The sequence below is a fragment of the Aquila chrysaetos genome, chromosome 11, assembly GCF_900496995.4.
Source record: "Aquila chrysaetos chrysaetos chromosome 11, bAquChr1.4, whole genome shotgun sequence".
In the NCBI taxonomy this organism is placed as follows: Eukaryota; Metazoa; Chordata; class Aves; order Accipitriformes; family Accipitridae; genus Aquila; species Aquila chrysaetos.
The window spans coordinates 21,383,545-21,399,644 of record NC_044014.1 but is presented as its reverse complement, the minus strand read 5'-3'; the positions used below and the strand labels follow the sequence as shown (position 1 = coordinate 21,399,644).

General features: G+C 37.1%; 1 protein-coding gene across 6 annotated transcripts in view; it reads right to left on the bottom strand.

Annotated features, from left to right (window-relative positions):
• Positions 1-268: 268 nt before the first annotated feature.
• The window catches only part of FRMPD2 (FERM and PDZ domain containing 2), a 78,094-nt gene continuing 62,262 nt past the window's right edge, over positions 269-16,100 (bottom strand). For 5 of the 6 annotated variants that reach the window (XM_030030467.2, XM_030030470.2, XM_030030472.2 and 2 more), the window contains 9 exons: positions 14,430-14,509; positions 12,246-12,337; positions 10,718-10,833; positions 8,016-8,164; positions 6,550-6,640; positions 5,172-5,506; positions 3,458-3,673; positions 3,126-3,188; positions 269-2,308 (listed from right to left, as the gene is read on the bottom strand). In XM_030030467.2, the coding sequence (XP_029886327.1) occupies positions 2,237-2,308; positions 3,126-3,188; positions 3,458-3,673; positions 5,172-5,506; positions 6,550-6,640; positions 8,016-8,164; positions 10,718-10,833; positions 12,246-12,337; positions 14,430-14,509 (1,214 nt within the window). In that variant the 3' untranslated portion in view covers positions 269-2,236. The remainder of the gene's footprint in view (positions 2,309-3,125; positions 3,189-3,457; positions 3,674-5,171; positions 5,507-6,549; positions 6,641-8,015; positions 8,165-10,717; positions 10,834-12,245; positions 12,338-14,429; positions 14,510-16,100) is intronic. The other variant, XM_030030471.2, reaches the window with a different exon arrangement.

Here is a 16,100-nt window from a genome sequence, read left to right as displayed (position 1 = left end):
ATCATAACTATAGTATCTGTTTAAAAGCATTTAATTATTATATTCCTAAAGGATAAGAATATGGGATATGGCAGAGTGTCTCACAGGTCAGTAATACTTGCTTTAGGGGAACGTACGAAAGGTACCATCATGACAAAATCTGCCTTTAGAGGAAGTTTAAATATATGCCCCAGTTAATAAACTATTATTTTCCCTAGAGCTCTTACTGGTTAGTAGTTAAGTATTAAAGCTGCTTTTTCATAAAAAGAAATTAAAATGAAATGCAGTGTTTTCAGAAATCTTTTTAATATCCCTGTAAAACAGGAAAAACTTCTGTCAAACAGCAAAAACTTCTGTTGAACAGCTGCAAAGATGATGCACAAATGTGGAGGAACAAATAATGCCATGAAGATTGTCTTCTAAATCCAAAATGCTTGTTCTAAACCACAGAAAAAACACCTTTGCAAAAAGTACAGGAATATTTTCACTGAGAAGCTTTTCAAAGTTGTTGTGGTACAAAAAGTGATTTGTGCATTCGTGTGCAGTGTAGTGTATTCATTGCATAGTAGTACATGTGCAGTAATTAAAATCAAAGTGAAAGGCCAAATACCAAATGAAAGTAACAAAGCTATGAACAAAAATTTGGTTGATGACATTTGACAAAACTGTGCAAATAGTCCTTTATATGCAACATAAAGATAGTAAATGCAGAATGTATGGAGAGTAATGCTTCTGGGAAGGCTCAAATTCAATGACTTTAAGACCAAACATTGAATTCTGTTTATGTTTATACCAATATAAGTCCAGGGTTACTCCACTAATTTAGCATTACTCTGGATCTCTATCAATATTTTTGAAATTAGCATCTGGCTCACATCATAAATTCCATTTCTATCTTTTCCTGACTTCTAGCAGACTATCTGAGGGCAGAAAGAAAAAATGGCCCTTGACTTTAATTATGATTGTACTACAGTGGCTTTTTCTACAAGTCATAATTTTAATTTGTATTTAATCCCTCATTCTTTCTGAACCATAAACCTCTCATTCATAATGAAAATAAACAGCTATTTTATTGTCTTGTTTCTACTGCAGTCTTATTTATATTCAAATGCCGCTTAATATTTTCTCCTTTCCTGAAATCAAAGAATTTTTAAAAATATGTACAATTCAGTTAAATAAGTGCTGTTATAATTTCCTATGTTTAAAAGTTACTCTTCCAATGCACATCTAATAACTTCACTTCCATATATATCACCTTCTAGGTAAAGGACTTAGAAGTAGTACTATAGAAAGAAGTACAATCTTACAAACTTGAACAGCAGATTTCTGCTCAAATCCACTCAAACTCACACTAACAGGAACACTTTTAACAAGAGAAATACACTGTACAGAGAGTTATTTACTCTAATTTAAAGATCTGATTCAGCCCCTACTAAAACCAGTGGGACTTCCCATAGATTGGTTCAGATCCTAGATAAGAATTACAACATAGTTAATCAATGGAAAGGATCAGGGGAAGATGAAACGTATATGCATGTCACAATGCACACACAGTCATTCCATCTGGCTTAGTACTGCATTCCTTTTTACATGGATGCAGAATGAAAGAATACTTATGCTATCTACAGCTGTTCATATTGCTGGGAAAAAGTAATATTCCATCCAATTATTACACAACACTCTTCCTGCTTTGAAGAGAACCAGCTAGGGTTCAAAGGCATCCTATTTTTCTGTCAGTTTCTTGATTTAAGATGTCTAGTGATGGTGGTATAAATTCCTGGGCTGGAGTGATGACTCGAAATGGTTCTACATTGTTCAAGCAACGAAGGGTAAACAAACTGAGTCCTTCCACACAAAAGCATAACTAATCTTCCACCAAAACCAGCAGAATCTTAGATCTTTATAGTTGCCCTCTGGAAAGTAAAGTTAATTCCAAAGGCTGCTATCTCCTTGTCACACTCCCAAAATATTTTCCTAACAATTAATATGTTATTACACAGAACACGCAAGTTGTCCATGGCAATTTAACAGCAGTGTTGCAGTGCTGGCTGGCTGTTTCTCCAAACTGTGAGCCAAGATTTAAATGACTTACCCAGGACATGTTAAGCAAGGTTTTGAAATGCCTTAGAAATCAGAGTAATCTAACAAAGCATGTAATATAACACTTGTCTGTGCTGGCTTGACATCTCTTTAAAGCAATTGTTGAGTGGTCCCTGGAGTCCAAAGGGAATAGCAACAGGGAAGAGTCATACTGCAGTCAGTAGGAATGCATTGCTTGAAGGTTCTGAAGGACTTCCAGCACAACTTCATAACAGAATAAATACTCATCCTGTACGCAGAGACACCAATGTGAAACACCTGGTTACATTCAACATAAATTCCAGAGAAAGAAGGATGGACTGGCTGAAGTGCTGTTTATAACATCAGCATCTTTGTAACATGGATACAAAAACTTAGATATTTAAGAGCATTCTTGTTCTTTTTGTAAAAGTTCAGGAATGCCTTCTTATTCAATGCAGTACCTGTAAGCATGTGCTCAAGTCTCATTTAAGTCAGTGAAGGTTATCTGTTTGCTTAAGTTTAGTCACATGCTCAATCATTATCCTGAAGTAAAATATATCAAAGCATGTGCTAAAATATTTGCCTATAGGAAGAATTTATCCTAGTCTTGTCTTGCTTTTCTTCCCACCACCTGTTTGCTATAAATTGAGTTAGCTGCATCTTGTCTTTTCCTGTGTGAAAACTCTTTTCAGGGGTAGGTTTAACTCAGTAGTAGATGGGTTTACTGAGGTGATGATAACAGCAATAGCAAGAATTCAGCTGAAAGCCGGAATTTTGCAGGGTAAGGTTTATGGTATCTCACCGGTTTTGTTGGTATACCTGCTTTTCTTTTTGCTTAAATAAAGGGGGCAGGGAGGTGTCTGGTATCTGTACTATATTGGTTCTTTGCTTTTATTTCAATTAGTTAGTAAGGGACAGACCTTTCATATTTAAATCTAGACACCACTTGCCTGGAAGGCTGTTATTTTCCTCAAATGAGAGGGCTAAAATTATGCATTAAGCCCCAGATTTATCAAAGCATATGGATATGTACCACTAATTGAGGCTTTTAAAAATCATAATCTAGTTGAATATTGAGAACTTACCTTAGTTTGGATCATGCCAAAACGCTGATTTCTCAAATCTCTCACTATCTGCTTGATGCTGAACTATCAGAAGAGAACAGTTTTTATTTTGTTGACATGCAAGTTATAAAGAAAGATTTAAGCATGTTCAGATGGGGAAGCTGTGACTCAGTTCTTCTACAAATAGTATATTTGTAGTTATTATCTTTGTTGTTTAAAACAACAAAAGCTGGGTTTATTCCATTTTGTTAGGATGAATTCTACCAGGAATTACTCTGGTCTAAGATACCCCCACGTGTTGTTGACATCCATACCGGTTTGTAATACTTAACGATGATCTGTTTGATACTTACACATAAATCTTTTTCTATATAGCTGAGCAGAACTTCAACACACAGCAAAATTCCACTTCTTCCAATGCCAGTGCTGCAGTGAGCAACAATAGGTCCTGTACTGTGAACTTTTCTCATGTAACAAATAAATTTTACAAGCTGCTCAGCCAGTTTGGGAGTATTGTGGTCTGGCCAAGTGGTAAACTGCAAATGACTTATAGTGCGCTTCTCTTCTGTCTGGAAGAGAAAGACCAGAAATGTTAAAAATGATCAGTCCTAAGACTGATTTTCAAGGAATTCCTCTGATAAATTTTCCTTCAGCCTCATTCTTAGTCAATTGTTTGTCTATCCTACAATTCTTCAGCTTTTCATACTTGACCCTATTAAAGTTTATTTTAGGTTTTCAGAAATGCTTTGAGAAGACAGAGGCCTAGGAAATTTACTTCATATAGTTTTGATAAGAGACTGAAGTTACTCTGTTGCCCCAAAAGGATGTAGTTGTCTTTGTTGGTTAGAAAGGAAAAACAAAACATTTGTTAAATTAGAACATTCTGGTACTGTTTACTAAAATTGTTTTTGTAACTGAACTAAGCAATGCTAATAGAAGAGTCGTAATATGATAGCCACTATAGTGAGATCGTAAATGATGTTCTGGCTATCAGATATAAAAGAAGAATTTGTGATTAGATACCCTACCATACAAACCAAATCAACTAAAAAAATTATTACAAGAATAATCATAATGTAGATAAAATAAAGAGTGTTCTTAATTGAATGGTCCTGGGACAATACTTCTTGTTGCCAGCTTGCCAAAACACATTAAGCTGAATGCAAAAACTACCTAGATTTTTACCATCCAAAGAATTTGGATGGATTTCTGCTAAAGTAAACCTGTGGCTTTCTGTAGTAATTTGATACTGGTCCAAGACAAACATAGCAAACATTACATGTTCATTGAAACAATCACATATAATGTCCCATCTTCCCATCTTAATAATCTTTTGGGAAGACTCATACCAAATGCATTACTATGCTTCACACTCAGTGACATAAGGTGAATTGTGTTTTCTTCATATAAAGAAATTGTTTTCTTGATGGAAAAAGACACCAAGTTAGTCTGGCACAAGTATTAATCTTTTAATTATTCCATTAATTAATATGTCCTGCAGAAATTTTTGCAATTAATTAATATGTCCTGCAGAAATTTTTGCAAATTTGCCCCAATTTCCATGTTCTTACACCTGGATTCTGTATTTGTTAGCTTTCTAAAAATTTGCTGCTAGATTTGTAGTTTCATGTGTATTCATGTCTTTTCATCAATGAAAGAAGTATCATTTGTTCTAAATTCTAGGATGAAAACCACCTTCTTCCCCTCCTTCCTTCCAGCCACCATTACAGAATATGAATACATTCTGGCAGCTGTTACTGATTTGATTTGATGAGAACACTAAGCAATTCTGCAAAACACTGAAAACACCAGCTCTATGACTATTAAAGGACTAATTTTTGGACATTCTTATCCAAATGTATGTAATGTTGGATCCATTGCTTGTGCAACGAGCAAAGAAGCATCATCTTGTTAACCCTAATTTCATGCCTGTTATTCAGATTTTTCTGTTCCTAAAAAATACTGAGCAAACATTAAGAAGAATCAAACAATAATACTAGTATTTACTCATGTAAAATATCTGATCAGTTTCATCATACATGAAAGCATTAAGCCTACTCAACTTACCTGCTTGTTGATAATTTCTATTATTCTAATTACGAAGTATTCCACAATCTGGTAATTGTCTAGCCTGAGATGGAAATTAGCCAGGTCTATAGCGTCATGGGGAGGTTCAGGCCAGTATCGATGACATTGGACTTGCCCTAGCTCCACTTCTTTTGTCATCATGGCAATCAGATCTGATTCACTCTCCCAGACCATTTGCCAGAAATCAGCCATAGTGGATGGCAGAGGCCCTTGGGTTATAATATAGAAATGTTCCTCTTCTCCAACTTTCATTGTAATGTAACTTGCATTAATGTAGCCATTCTTTTCTCCCAGAGGAACTCGTGTCTTATCATCTGTACAGAAACAGAAAGTTGCTATTTCAGCTGTAGATCTGAAACAGAGTTCTACCATCTCTAGCACTCAGGAGATGGGGAACCTCAGCCTCTAGCAGTAAAGTATGCCTCTGGATTTTAGAATACATTTGGCTAGTAACACTAATATTAATCACTGCTAATAGGAATTCCCACAGATAAATTGTATGGTTCGCTGCAGCTTTATTTCTCTTAAGATAATTGCATAACACTGGCAAGCCCCCTAATTACCAAAGAATTGTTTGGCAGCAATTCAAAATAGTGTATCCAACACTGCTTTTAATGTATGGCACAGGAACATTGTCACTGGATATTTGTGTTATAAAACAGGAAACTTCTGAGAATGTATACTGTATCACTAATATAGAGAGGTAACTGTGCTACAAATTTTGCATGTGCTGTCCTGCTGCTGCAGTTTAAACAAGACATTGAGGGTCCAGAAAGTGTTCTCCTTCTGTTGTGATACCTCTCAGGAAATCATTGGGCAGTACATTATTTTTTGGAAGTCCTTGTTAACTGCGGTCATTCAACTCCTGGACTCAAATCTTCCTCCTAAAATGACTTCTCATCAGTGATGAAACTTGTTTCTGACTCAGATCAGAGCTGAGCACCTGAAAGCTCTGGTTGGATATTATGCTGTGTCACAAGCAGTAGACCTACCTGTACATTTAAATAGATTTAAAGAACTGCTATTTTAGTTCAAGTTACACTTGCCCACAGAAATGTAGATCAATATCTCTGAGAAAGAGAGAAGGAAACACCAAGACAGCTGGCTCCCTACCAGACCAAGTCCTGCCTTGTGGAAGACAATACTTCAGAAGATTACATACCGTGCAAAGCAGGCATCCTTACGTGAACTCTACCTCTTTTGAGAAAATCTCAACACATTTCATTATTGCTGGAGCTCTCTGTGACTAAGAATGTGGTGGGATTTGCACCTCCTACATCTCAGTGTTATAACTGTTTTTCTGTTTTCTGATGTCTTTGTTCACTGAATGTATGTTCTCATTAGTGTGCATACTTACATGGAAGAATATCTCGGTATCTGTTTTTATCCTGGTTTTCTGGTGCTTTGCCAGTTGTGCAGTCATCTGTTGGTTTCACACATTCTAAAGCCTAGATCAAAGAGAAATAGTCAATCCATGTTGTTCACATCCTTTATAGACAACCTTTACAGAGTCGATGTGAGCAAACTTTACTGCTATATGTGACCCAAGACTGGCAAATAGACTTCTTACAGAAGAGAATCAGTACATCATTCTCTAAACTTCTAGGCAAGGAATTAAAATTGCTTTGTATTTTCTTCAGCCTGAACAAAATTTCTGGGATTTTCAAGCGAGATTTCCAACCCACATCCCCAGCCCCTGTCATTACAAATCCCTGTTGTATATTGCTGTAAAAAAGATGTTTGCCACTCTACAGTGTATATGGACTGAAAATACACATTCAGTTCTTTAACATCTTCATGAGTTACTACAGCTTTTACTCAGATAAAATATCCAATGGCTTTGGTAACCAGTGCTTTCCTTATTAGATCTTTATGTTTTCTGTGCAGACGCTTGACTCAGCTCATAGTGTGTTATGCCTACATCACTAACAGAATGGAATGAATGGAAATTAATACATGCCCTTGAGCCTTCAGGGAAAGTCAGCAAATCCTACACACTTGAGCCTGTGGGATTTTGTACCCAGAAAGTCAGAGATATAAAGGCAAGTGAAAGAAACTGATAACGTTGTATGGAAAAGTGGTAGCAATCTGCTTCACTGGTGATGAGTACATCCTTTAAAGGAAATTCCAGTACTGTGTTGAAGAGTTATGAAATAATCTGTTCTTTGGGAATTTGCTGATAACTGAGTACTCTATTTATATACTGAAACAAGAGTTTTTATATGCCTTCCTAATTTTACACTTTTTCATGATTTATGTGCCATCAGATGTAATTATGTGTTTTCATTATCTATGGAGGTACATTACTTTTTAATTTCACAAAGTTCCTGACATTAATAGCGTCTTGTGGCAGTGAGTTCCATGTATCACTGGAGCACTGTGTGAAACATTTTCCTTTCATCAGCTAAGTGTTTCAACACTAGTGAATCCCTAGCAGCATGGATTTCTTGCTTTAGTGCAGCCTCTAGAATAGTTCTTAGGCAGATGTTCACCAGAGCTGATGGGGTAATAGGAAGAAGTCAGTCTAGGAAAAAGTGATTCATACTCTACTTTTGTGTATGATTTATTTTTCATTCCAGGTAGGCAGTATCTTTGGACAGCTAACAGTGTAAGCCTGACCTGCGTGGAAAGAGAGAGGTCCAAATACTGTAGCATCACCCAAACAGCAGAGTAGAAGCTCCATTCTGGCTGGAATAATTCTCTGCGAAAGTGGAGTCAGTAAACATATACAAGTAGATCTCCCATACAGTATGCAGAAGGCTGCTAAAAGTCACTTTCTTAGCTCTGCTAACACTCAGATCTTAAAAAGGAATCACACTTTACCATAAACTCCTTTAACACCTCTTGATTTTCAATCCGCAACTGAAGGCCTCGAATAAGACCTGTGATGCCAGTCCTTGGACCTACTCCAGTCAGTGATGGTTTAAAGTTAATTAACTGTGTCAGTTCATCTCCGGAAGCAAAGGTTCTGCCTATATATCAACAAAAAGACAAAGGAGTTTTTGATTATTGTTGTTCATAGTGCAAAGTCTTGGCTTTAAAAACTAGGGGGCTGCAGTACGTAAGTACATTTTGATGCTTATACTGTGGAAGTGAAATGTGAAAAAATATTTTTGGCTTACTTATGTTCACAGCAGAAGGAAGAATAAGTCAGCACTATGGATATAACCAGCACCACATTACATGTAATTTGGAAGCAGATCCAACTATTGCAACTTATTGCCTCATACAGTTTCTAAATACAGTCTGTTCTAAATAATCTGTTCTTGCAGAATTGTAAACTTTAATGCTAGTATATATTGGTATAGGAGACTCTGGCCACATCTTCACAGGGAATCATCTTCATATTTCCAACGCTTTCCTGAAAATTAGTATTGCCACACCGCACTGCTAGGAATAATCACTGCATATTCTTCATCCCTGAAGTAAGAAAATATATTCTGTTCTTTTCATCTTACCTCACACTCCCCTTCAAGAACAAGATTTGAAGTATCTGATGCACCAAAATCAGAATTCAGTTTTACTAATTAGTTGATCCTTAAGTTGATGTGTTCTGATCCAAAACTTGACAGATTAAGAAGATGGATAAACATTTATATCTCCAGAAATATCACTACTCTACTGGAGCAATTGAAAAACTTTTGTTACCACATAGAGTAAAACCAGCAGCTTGTTCCATAAAAAATAGTGGTTTGAGGCAGAGGAATTATGCAATTTGTCCTTTTAGTCATAGGCTACTGTTGGCAAGGAATAACTTGCCAGCTGTCTCAAAGAAAACCTGGTGATCTATTCCACAGGTTTGCTGTAGGCTGAAGACAAGGAGCAATGCTCTGTTTTCCTCTTGTAAGATGTCATTGCTACTCTTAACTAATCTCTGTTTACAAAGTGTTGTGCTTGCTATGCTTTCATCTGGGCTGCAACTTGCACCTGCCTTGCCTGAGCTTCTAAGACACTTTCTGTTCACTTTCTGTTCTCTAACCCTCACAGATGCAAGGGTGTTTCTATTAACTGGTTGAGAGTGCCAGTGAAGACAGATCCCTCTCCAGACAGAGCATGCTATTTCCCATATACCTCTCTTTCCTTCCAGATCAAGTGGAATAAAAACCCCAAACTTTGAGCAGGCAGTAGAGGATAGATTGGTTATAATTTTCTGTTTGCTAGCCAGCACAGCTTGGTAGTGTGAGGGAGATAACTGTGGTTTACTTCTGTTAAGAGCCGTCAGCAATTCATTGCTGCCACAGGGCAAGAAGAAGCAGGGAGAGACCTGTATTTGAGAATCTATGGGATACTGCAGCATCCTCAGTATGATTCCTTTCACAAATTATTCTTGTTTGGGGTAGAAGCAGCTTAATTTCCTATAGGAACAACAAGGCAGATTCCTTCTGTAACCTGTCCTCTGGTATCAGGGAGGCTTAGCACCTGAGCTGTGAAAGTGCTTCAGTATGTGTTTAAGCACATCAGTTCTAGAGGTTTTAATGAAGTTGTTACATGAAGTGAAATTCAGTGACTCTGGGAACAAAGTCTTGAGATAGAATTTGACCCTTCATTCTACATTTTTGTGTAAGCCCTTCAATAACTTTTTTGAGGAGGTGTATGGGAACAGTGTGGGAGAGAGGAGAATGATTTAAAAAACCTATTGCATCCAGTGATATCAAGTACATTTTGTGGTATGTTCCTAGAATTTGTTCCATTAATTCTCAAAGCCTTATTTGTCATTGCTTTTCATATGTGAAAAAGGCCATTTACTACATCCAGTCTGTTTACTGTATCTCTTGTAAGATAATCCATCTGCTTTTATTTTATTCATTTTGGGACAAACTAAGAATTTCAGTTTTTTAATTACGCACTGGGAAGTTCCCACAAATTTGCTTCTGACCCAAATTGCACTGTTCATTTTTTTGTTCAGCCACTGAGCCAATGTGTCATTTCTTTGCACTATCCAGTACTGGATGATTTGAACAAATGTCGTGATGTTGCTCAAATTAATTCAACAACTTTCTTTTCAACTTATTTGCTCAGTTTGTACACCTAATTGAGTATAATCAAGGTATTCAGAGATTTTCCTTTGGGGAAGGACATAATATATAACATTACAAACAAAAAAAAATCCCAACCAAAACCCAAAACAAAAGACACAAAAAATAAAAATAAAAAGTTGCTCATCCTTTTGAAACTGGAGTTCCAAAGCAGAGGTGCTCAGAGCAGTGGTGAGTGAGTGATGGCCAGCAGAGCTGCCATCCCTGGGTTCAGTTAACTACATTCAGACTCCTGTTCCTTCCTTCTAGCAGTTCTCCAAAAGAGTTGGAGAGCTCCTGATGTAGACTTTCTTCTTGTGGATGTTGCAAAGGTTTGATGGCCTTCATATATAGCAATGTTAAAAATTGTGTCCTGAGTGCCCTGGTCTTTGAGACACAAAGAGCAAATCCTTAGCTTGTATACAAGGGATTGGTATTGTTCTCACTGTACATATATGGGGGACCTGGCCTATAATGTTAAAGAAACAAGAGGAGTTTTTGCATGGTTACTTCTAGGTAGAATGGAAATCCTGTGGGGCGTATCATCACCTTCATTGTTCCAGCTGTCTGACTCAGACTGCTGATTCTCTCTTCTGCAGCCTTCACATTCTGCATATTTCTGTGACCTGTAAAACAGCATTAGTTAAATGGTCTTATGGAAGTGGCAGAAGCTTTGATAATCTGAACTGCACAAAGGTTTTGTTTTTAATCTATTTTTGATCACTTTTAACTTTTTGAGCAACTATTTTCAAGAATTAGTGTGAACCTTGAAGAACATAAACTGAAGGAGTAATAGTAGCATTTTGTCTGGAGTAGTGTTTGCAAATATAGCTAGTGAAAAAGACTTTTATCTGTATGCGGTACTTTAATTTTTCAAGGAGATAAGAACATACTTTGTATAAAAAGCTGCCCAAAAATTGATTGGAAGTAAGGTTTGTCACAGTCATAGACAGTTTTTCATGTATGACATTTTTCAGTTGTTAGGCAATCATAGCTAAATAGGCTTTGCTTGTTACTGTTTCCTAAAGTATTTAGAAAATTTTAGAGCACTTACTTAAATATGTTTTAGATAGAAGATATGCCTGCAATCCAGAATACAACTATAATGCATGCAGAATGGCTCAAATATTCCTCTTCTGGCTAACTCTGATACCCTCAGACCTAACACTTGGCTATGTTAGTAGGCTTAAGCATATCACAGTCTTACATTATCCTATCCTATGTATGATCATAATACATAATGTTAGAAATAGTAAAAGCTACACTTAAGAGGGAAAATAAGATAATAAGTAGCAGTTTTGCAAATATCAGTAACCATTGCAGGCTGTGCATGTTCAAGTTACACAAAGCTCTTGCAAGTAGGAAATAGAAATACCAGAAAACACTGGCAGTAAAAAGATTCAGATTACAGGACAGGGGCCAGAAAACCATCTTATTTGCAAAATGACCAGAAAAGATACTTGTTATTCCTATATATGATAACTTTGTATTAGCCATACTACACACATTATCAACACTCCATTATTCTTTGTTTTCCCATTGTACAGTAGATTTAAAATTTGAAGTAAAATTCTTCTCTTCTTGTACTATGTACTTTCTTTGGAGTAACGTCCTCAGATTCTCTTGATTCCCAGATGTCTGGAGTTCAACATCTGTATTGCTACAGCCATAGCACAGAGTCCAGCCCAGGCTGCAAGACCTGCTTGGAACACTTAGTAAAACCCATGGGGACCCTGCCCACACCAACATGACAGCACTACCACTGTTCTCCCTCCTCCTCAGCTAGAAAGGCTAAAGCTAGCTTATGCATGCCTGCATGAGCTGTTACACGTAGAAGCTTCTGTTTCATTTGTCTTCGTTGTGTGGAAGCTGTTTAGCAACTCTTACTGCAGATAAAGCTGCATTCCAATAGAACTGTATTTCTATAATTTGGGACACGAGTGTATTTGCATACCGTATTAGGACAGGTCTGGAAATATAAGAATAAATTATCCATACTATCTATTTGAATAGTTTTTACTGCATTTGAAAGACTTACCTGTCTGAAATGTTACTGATGATATCCTTACAGTCTTGTCCAGCCAGTCTTGTCTGACCTTGCAGAGGGGAATTGTGTGTATTTTCAGGATCCTGCAGGTTTAAAATAAGAAAGATCTGTGAAAAATCAGTACACAGAAACATCAAGAATATAGTTACTTTCATCAACATTCTTTCTTATATCTGAGAAAATGTGTCCTTCACTCAAGAAGGAAAGGAAAAATAGAATAGTTTCCACCTTCAGAAGAAGGTACGTAACTTTGATTCAGCATTGCAGTATCTACTAGGAGTAAAAAGCCACATCAGCTGTATTTGTGAGTTTCATAACAATAGTCTTCAGACATCTCTACAACTTAGCATGCATGACAACTTTGAAAAGGTTCATGTTAGTTATATCCTCTCTGATCTCATAAAGAAAATGCAATCACAGGAATCATGAGTCACACTCTACTTTTCACCTCCCAGCTCTTGGCAGCAGAAAGCACCAGTGTCTGAGATGGAACTGTTGGTAATAATTTCCTTTTTTTATCTCAGATACAACGATATCAGCTGTCAGAAGCAGGGTGCAGCTGCTCTACTGAAGAAGCACTCAACTAACAGAGAAGGCAGACCCTTGATCATCCTCCATATGCAGTAGAAGCAATAGTATTGGTGCCTGTTTTTCTGTCATGGAGAATGATAACTGGGTCCTGCATTTAAATAATGATGCAGGACATCTGCCGTTAGTATGTGGAAATGGCTGCTTCTCAGTTGTAATACTTGATAGATAATTATTTAAATTTTAGTTGAGAGTGGTGTTTCTTCTTCTTCCCCTGCTTAATATTCCAGATGAACTCAGAAACCACCCTGGCATGTTACACAGTATATACTACTGAATGTCCCACAAAATCTTAATGGGAGCTGCCACTTATACCTTATTTTCTTACTTTTATGCTTATATTTCCCTATTAGAATAGGGGAATTCATGGCTGCCTATTTAACCACTAATTCATTTAGCCAGTTTTGGCACTTACTGACTACACTGATTGATTGGAGAATGCTACGTGGATTTTTGGTTTCTATTTGCCAAGGAAAGGTATTTTATTGCTGCCTTTTTGCATGTTTTTTTCAGTAGCTTGTCATTTTCAAAGTCTACATCTCTGGAGTAGACGGCAGCTGTGCTCTATAAAGTAAAGCATAAATAGTTTCTATTCATAGGAGACAGCTAAAGGCAAGCTGGAAATAAGAAGAGAGAGTTAATGGAACCAATTCAGCAAAAAATTTTAGCATGTGCTTAAAGTTAGGCATGTGCTGTGCTGAACTAGATAGACTTAACCACGTGCTTAAAACTAAATCTATGGCTTAATACTTTGCTAACTCAGGGATCTAATAAGGAACCTGTAACCTTACTACTATCTCCTAATTCTCATTGATATTATTTCTTGTGTGTACTTCTTTGTCAGATCATAGACGTGACCTTGTTTTGATACTACATTTCACTGATGTCTAACAGTTTAGTTCCAACACGCATTCCAACAGTGTACTTAAAACTTCCTCAAACAAATTCCTCTTCAAGATTTTCTCAGCTTATTCACATCAAGAATTTCCTCCATTTGTCTTTTTCTAGTTTGATTATATTGGTTGAGGCAGGGTTTTGGTTTTTGATTTGTTCTGGAGGATAAGACGACCTGTATTTCTCACATTTTCTGAGGAGAGGTTTTACAGTTGTAAACTTAGAAATAATAGATGTTGTAAAATTTGATGTGGAATGTCTTGCAGTACTTACTAAGATTCAAAAACATAACCATGTTTGAAGAAGTTTGGGTGCCTTGGAGTTATGAATATTAATGGAAGACAGGTGAATAGAAATCTTTTAAAGTATATTGTTTTAAAATACTGAAAGGTGGGTAAAATTAATAAACCATTCATTCCAATATTATAAAGCACCAGAACTAGACTTGCATACGCAACCTTCCTTCCCCCCACCCTTTTAGCATATATATTATATGAATCATATGGTCTTATCTCAGTGGAATCCCATGACTCATTCAAATGTTAGCAGTTGCAGTCATTGCAGCACACTTCCCTCACATTAATCTTTTTTCATTAAGAAGGTGTGGTTCTTGCCTGCATTGCAGCAAACCCATTTTGTAAACAAACATGAGTACATTGCCTGATAACTTCTGGAAGCCTGATTCAGATTTACCTTGGTGCACATCTGGTTGAATTCTTCTTCTTCCTTGAAAGTGAAAACAGTCTGAGCTTGCAGGCTTCCCTCAGCACTGTCTGAATACCAGAAAACAAAATCAAAGTAAAATGCCTATAAAGCATGAAAATATAGTTCTATTTCTTCTGTGTCACCCACACCAGGGGAATTTGATCTTGGAAGAAGCATTGAGATACAGTGCCAGAAACTGGCATGGAATATCCCTTTCATGGATGCTCTGAGAGGGTTAGTACACCACAAATGCCATATATCACCACTGAAGAAGCCAGCATTATTCAGGTTGCCAGAAGATACAGTGAAGTAGACCCCTGTATCAATAGCAGTTATTAAAAAAACCTGAAACAGAATTTAAATCTGCCCTCCCTAACCCAGCCCATTCCTTTGAAGTGCTACGGGACAAATATCATAGATTAACTTTGATGCCAGTGCTTCTCTAATACCATTGGGTTTTGCTGGTCCAGGAAAACAGTTTAAACTTTCCAGCAACTGTGTAATTCATGTGAGATGCAAATAAATGTCCCTACAGCTAGTTCCTTGAATTTGAAGGGCTGGAGAAAAGGCTACTCTCACTGAAGTGAATGGGAATATTTCCACAGCCCTTAATAGAGCAAGAGCTTCAATCAGCCTTTTTATAACTGGCTGTCCTTCCATTTTTTTGCATCATTAACTGCTAAATTAAACTAGAATAGAGATGGGACAGTGAACACCCTTCTTCCAGGCCGGTGCTGAGCGTAGCTTTCTCATCCTTCTGGAAAACCTTTGCTCTTGAAACACACAGGGTAGCTTCCAGTAAGTGAAGGAGTGTCCAGAGCTTGTGATACACGCTAGGAGTTCAAGAGCATTACGTTCAGTCTAATAGATATTGAAAAAATTGAGATCTTTGAACCATAGAGGCAGCTGCTGCCTAACAGCAGAATTGCCTAAATTATCTATGCAGGTAAGTTTGCATCAGTAAAGCTGACTAGATGCATAAATGTTTGCTGTAAAATATGTCCAAAATCCACAGTGAGCTCTGCGTCTCTTCCTAGTCAGCTGGGGAGAAAGCAAATAGCAATGACAGTGGCTTTCTTGCCTGAGAAGATTTGAAACAAAGCCTCCAATTTGTAACCAGCAGGCCAGAAGGTATATTAAGGAAGTATTCTATATTATTCCTACTGAAATTTCTCCACATTATAGGAAACATTTCAGTGTTTAAAGAAATAGAAAGTTGAGGAATATAAACCCATAATCTATTGGTAATAGTATACCCTTGCTTCCACTCCCAGCTTTAATTAGTATTTAAATTTTGGGCATTCAGTAGAGCAGAGCCTGCAGCACAAGTTTCTTCCATTAGAGTTAGTCATCTCTCTGAGTACTACCCTATGCAGGTGGGTGTGCTCTCAAATTACTAGCAATCAACCTGGGACTAGAGGCTTCTGGATTTGAACACGAACAAGCTCAGAAGGGAGAGGAGCTGTCTGCTAGGCAGAACAGGAGGTGTAGTGCTTCCAAGAGATAAGGTAGGAGTGCTGGGATATGAAATTTGTGGGAAATGTATTTTCACAGCAGGGTCAATAATTGGCTGTGATTCTGTCAGTGAGTTGTATAAAATTGGGTAAAATCAGACTAAGAACCTTCATGACTTAAAAACATAAGCTGAGTTAAAGGATC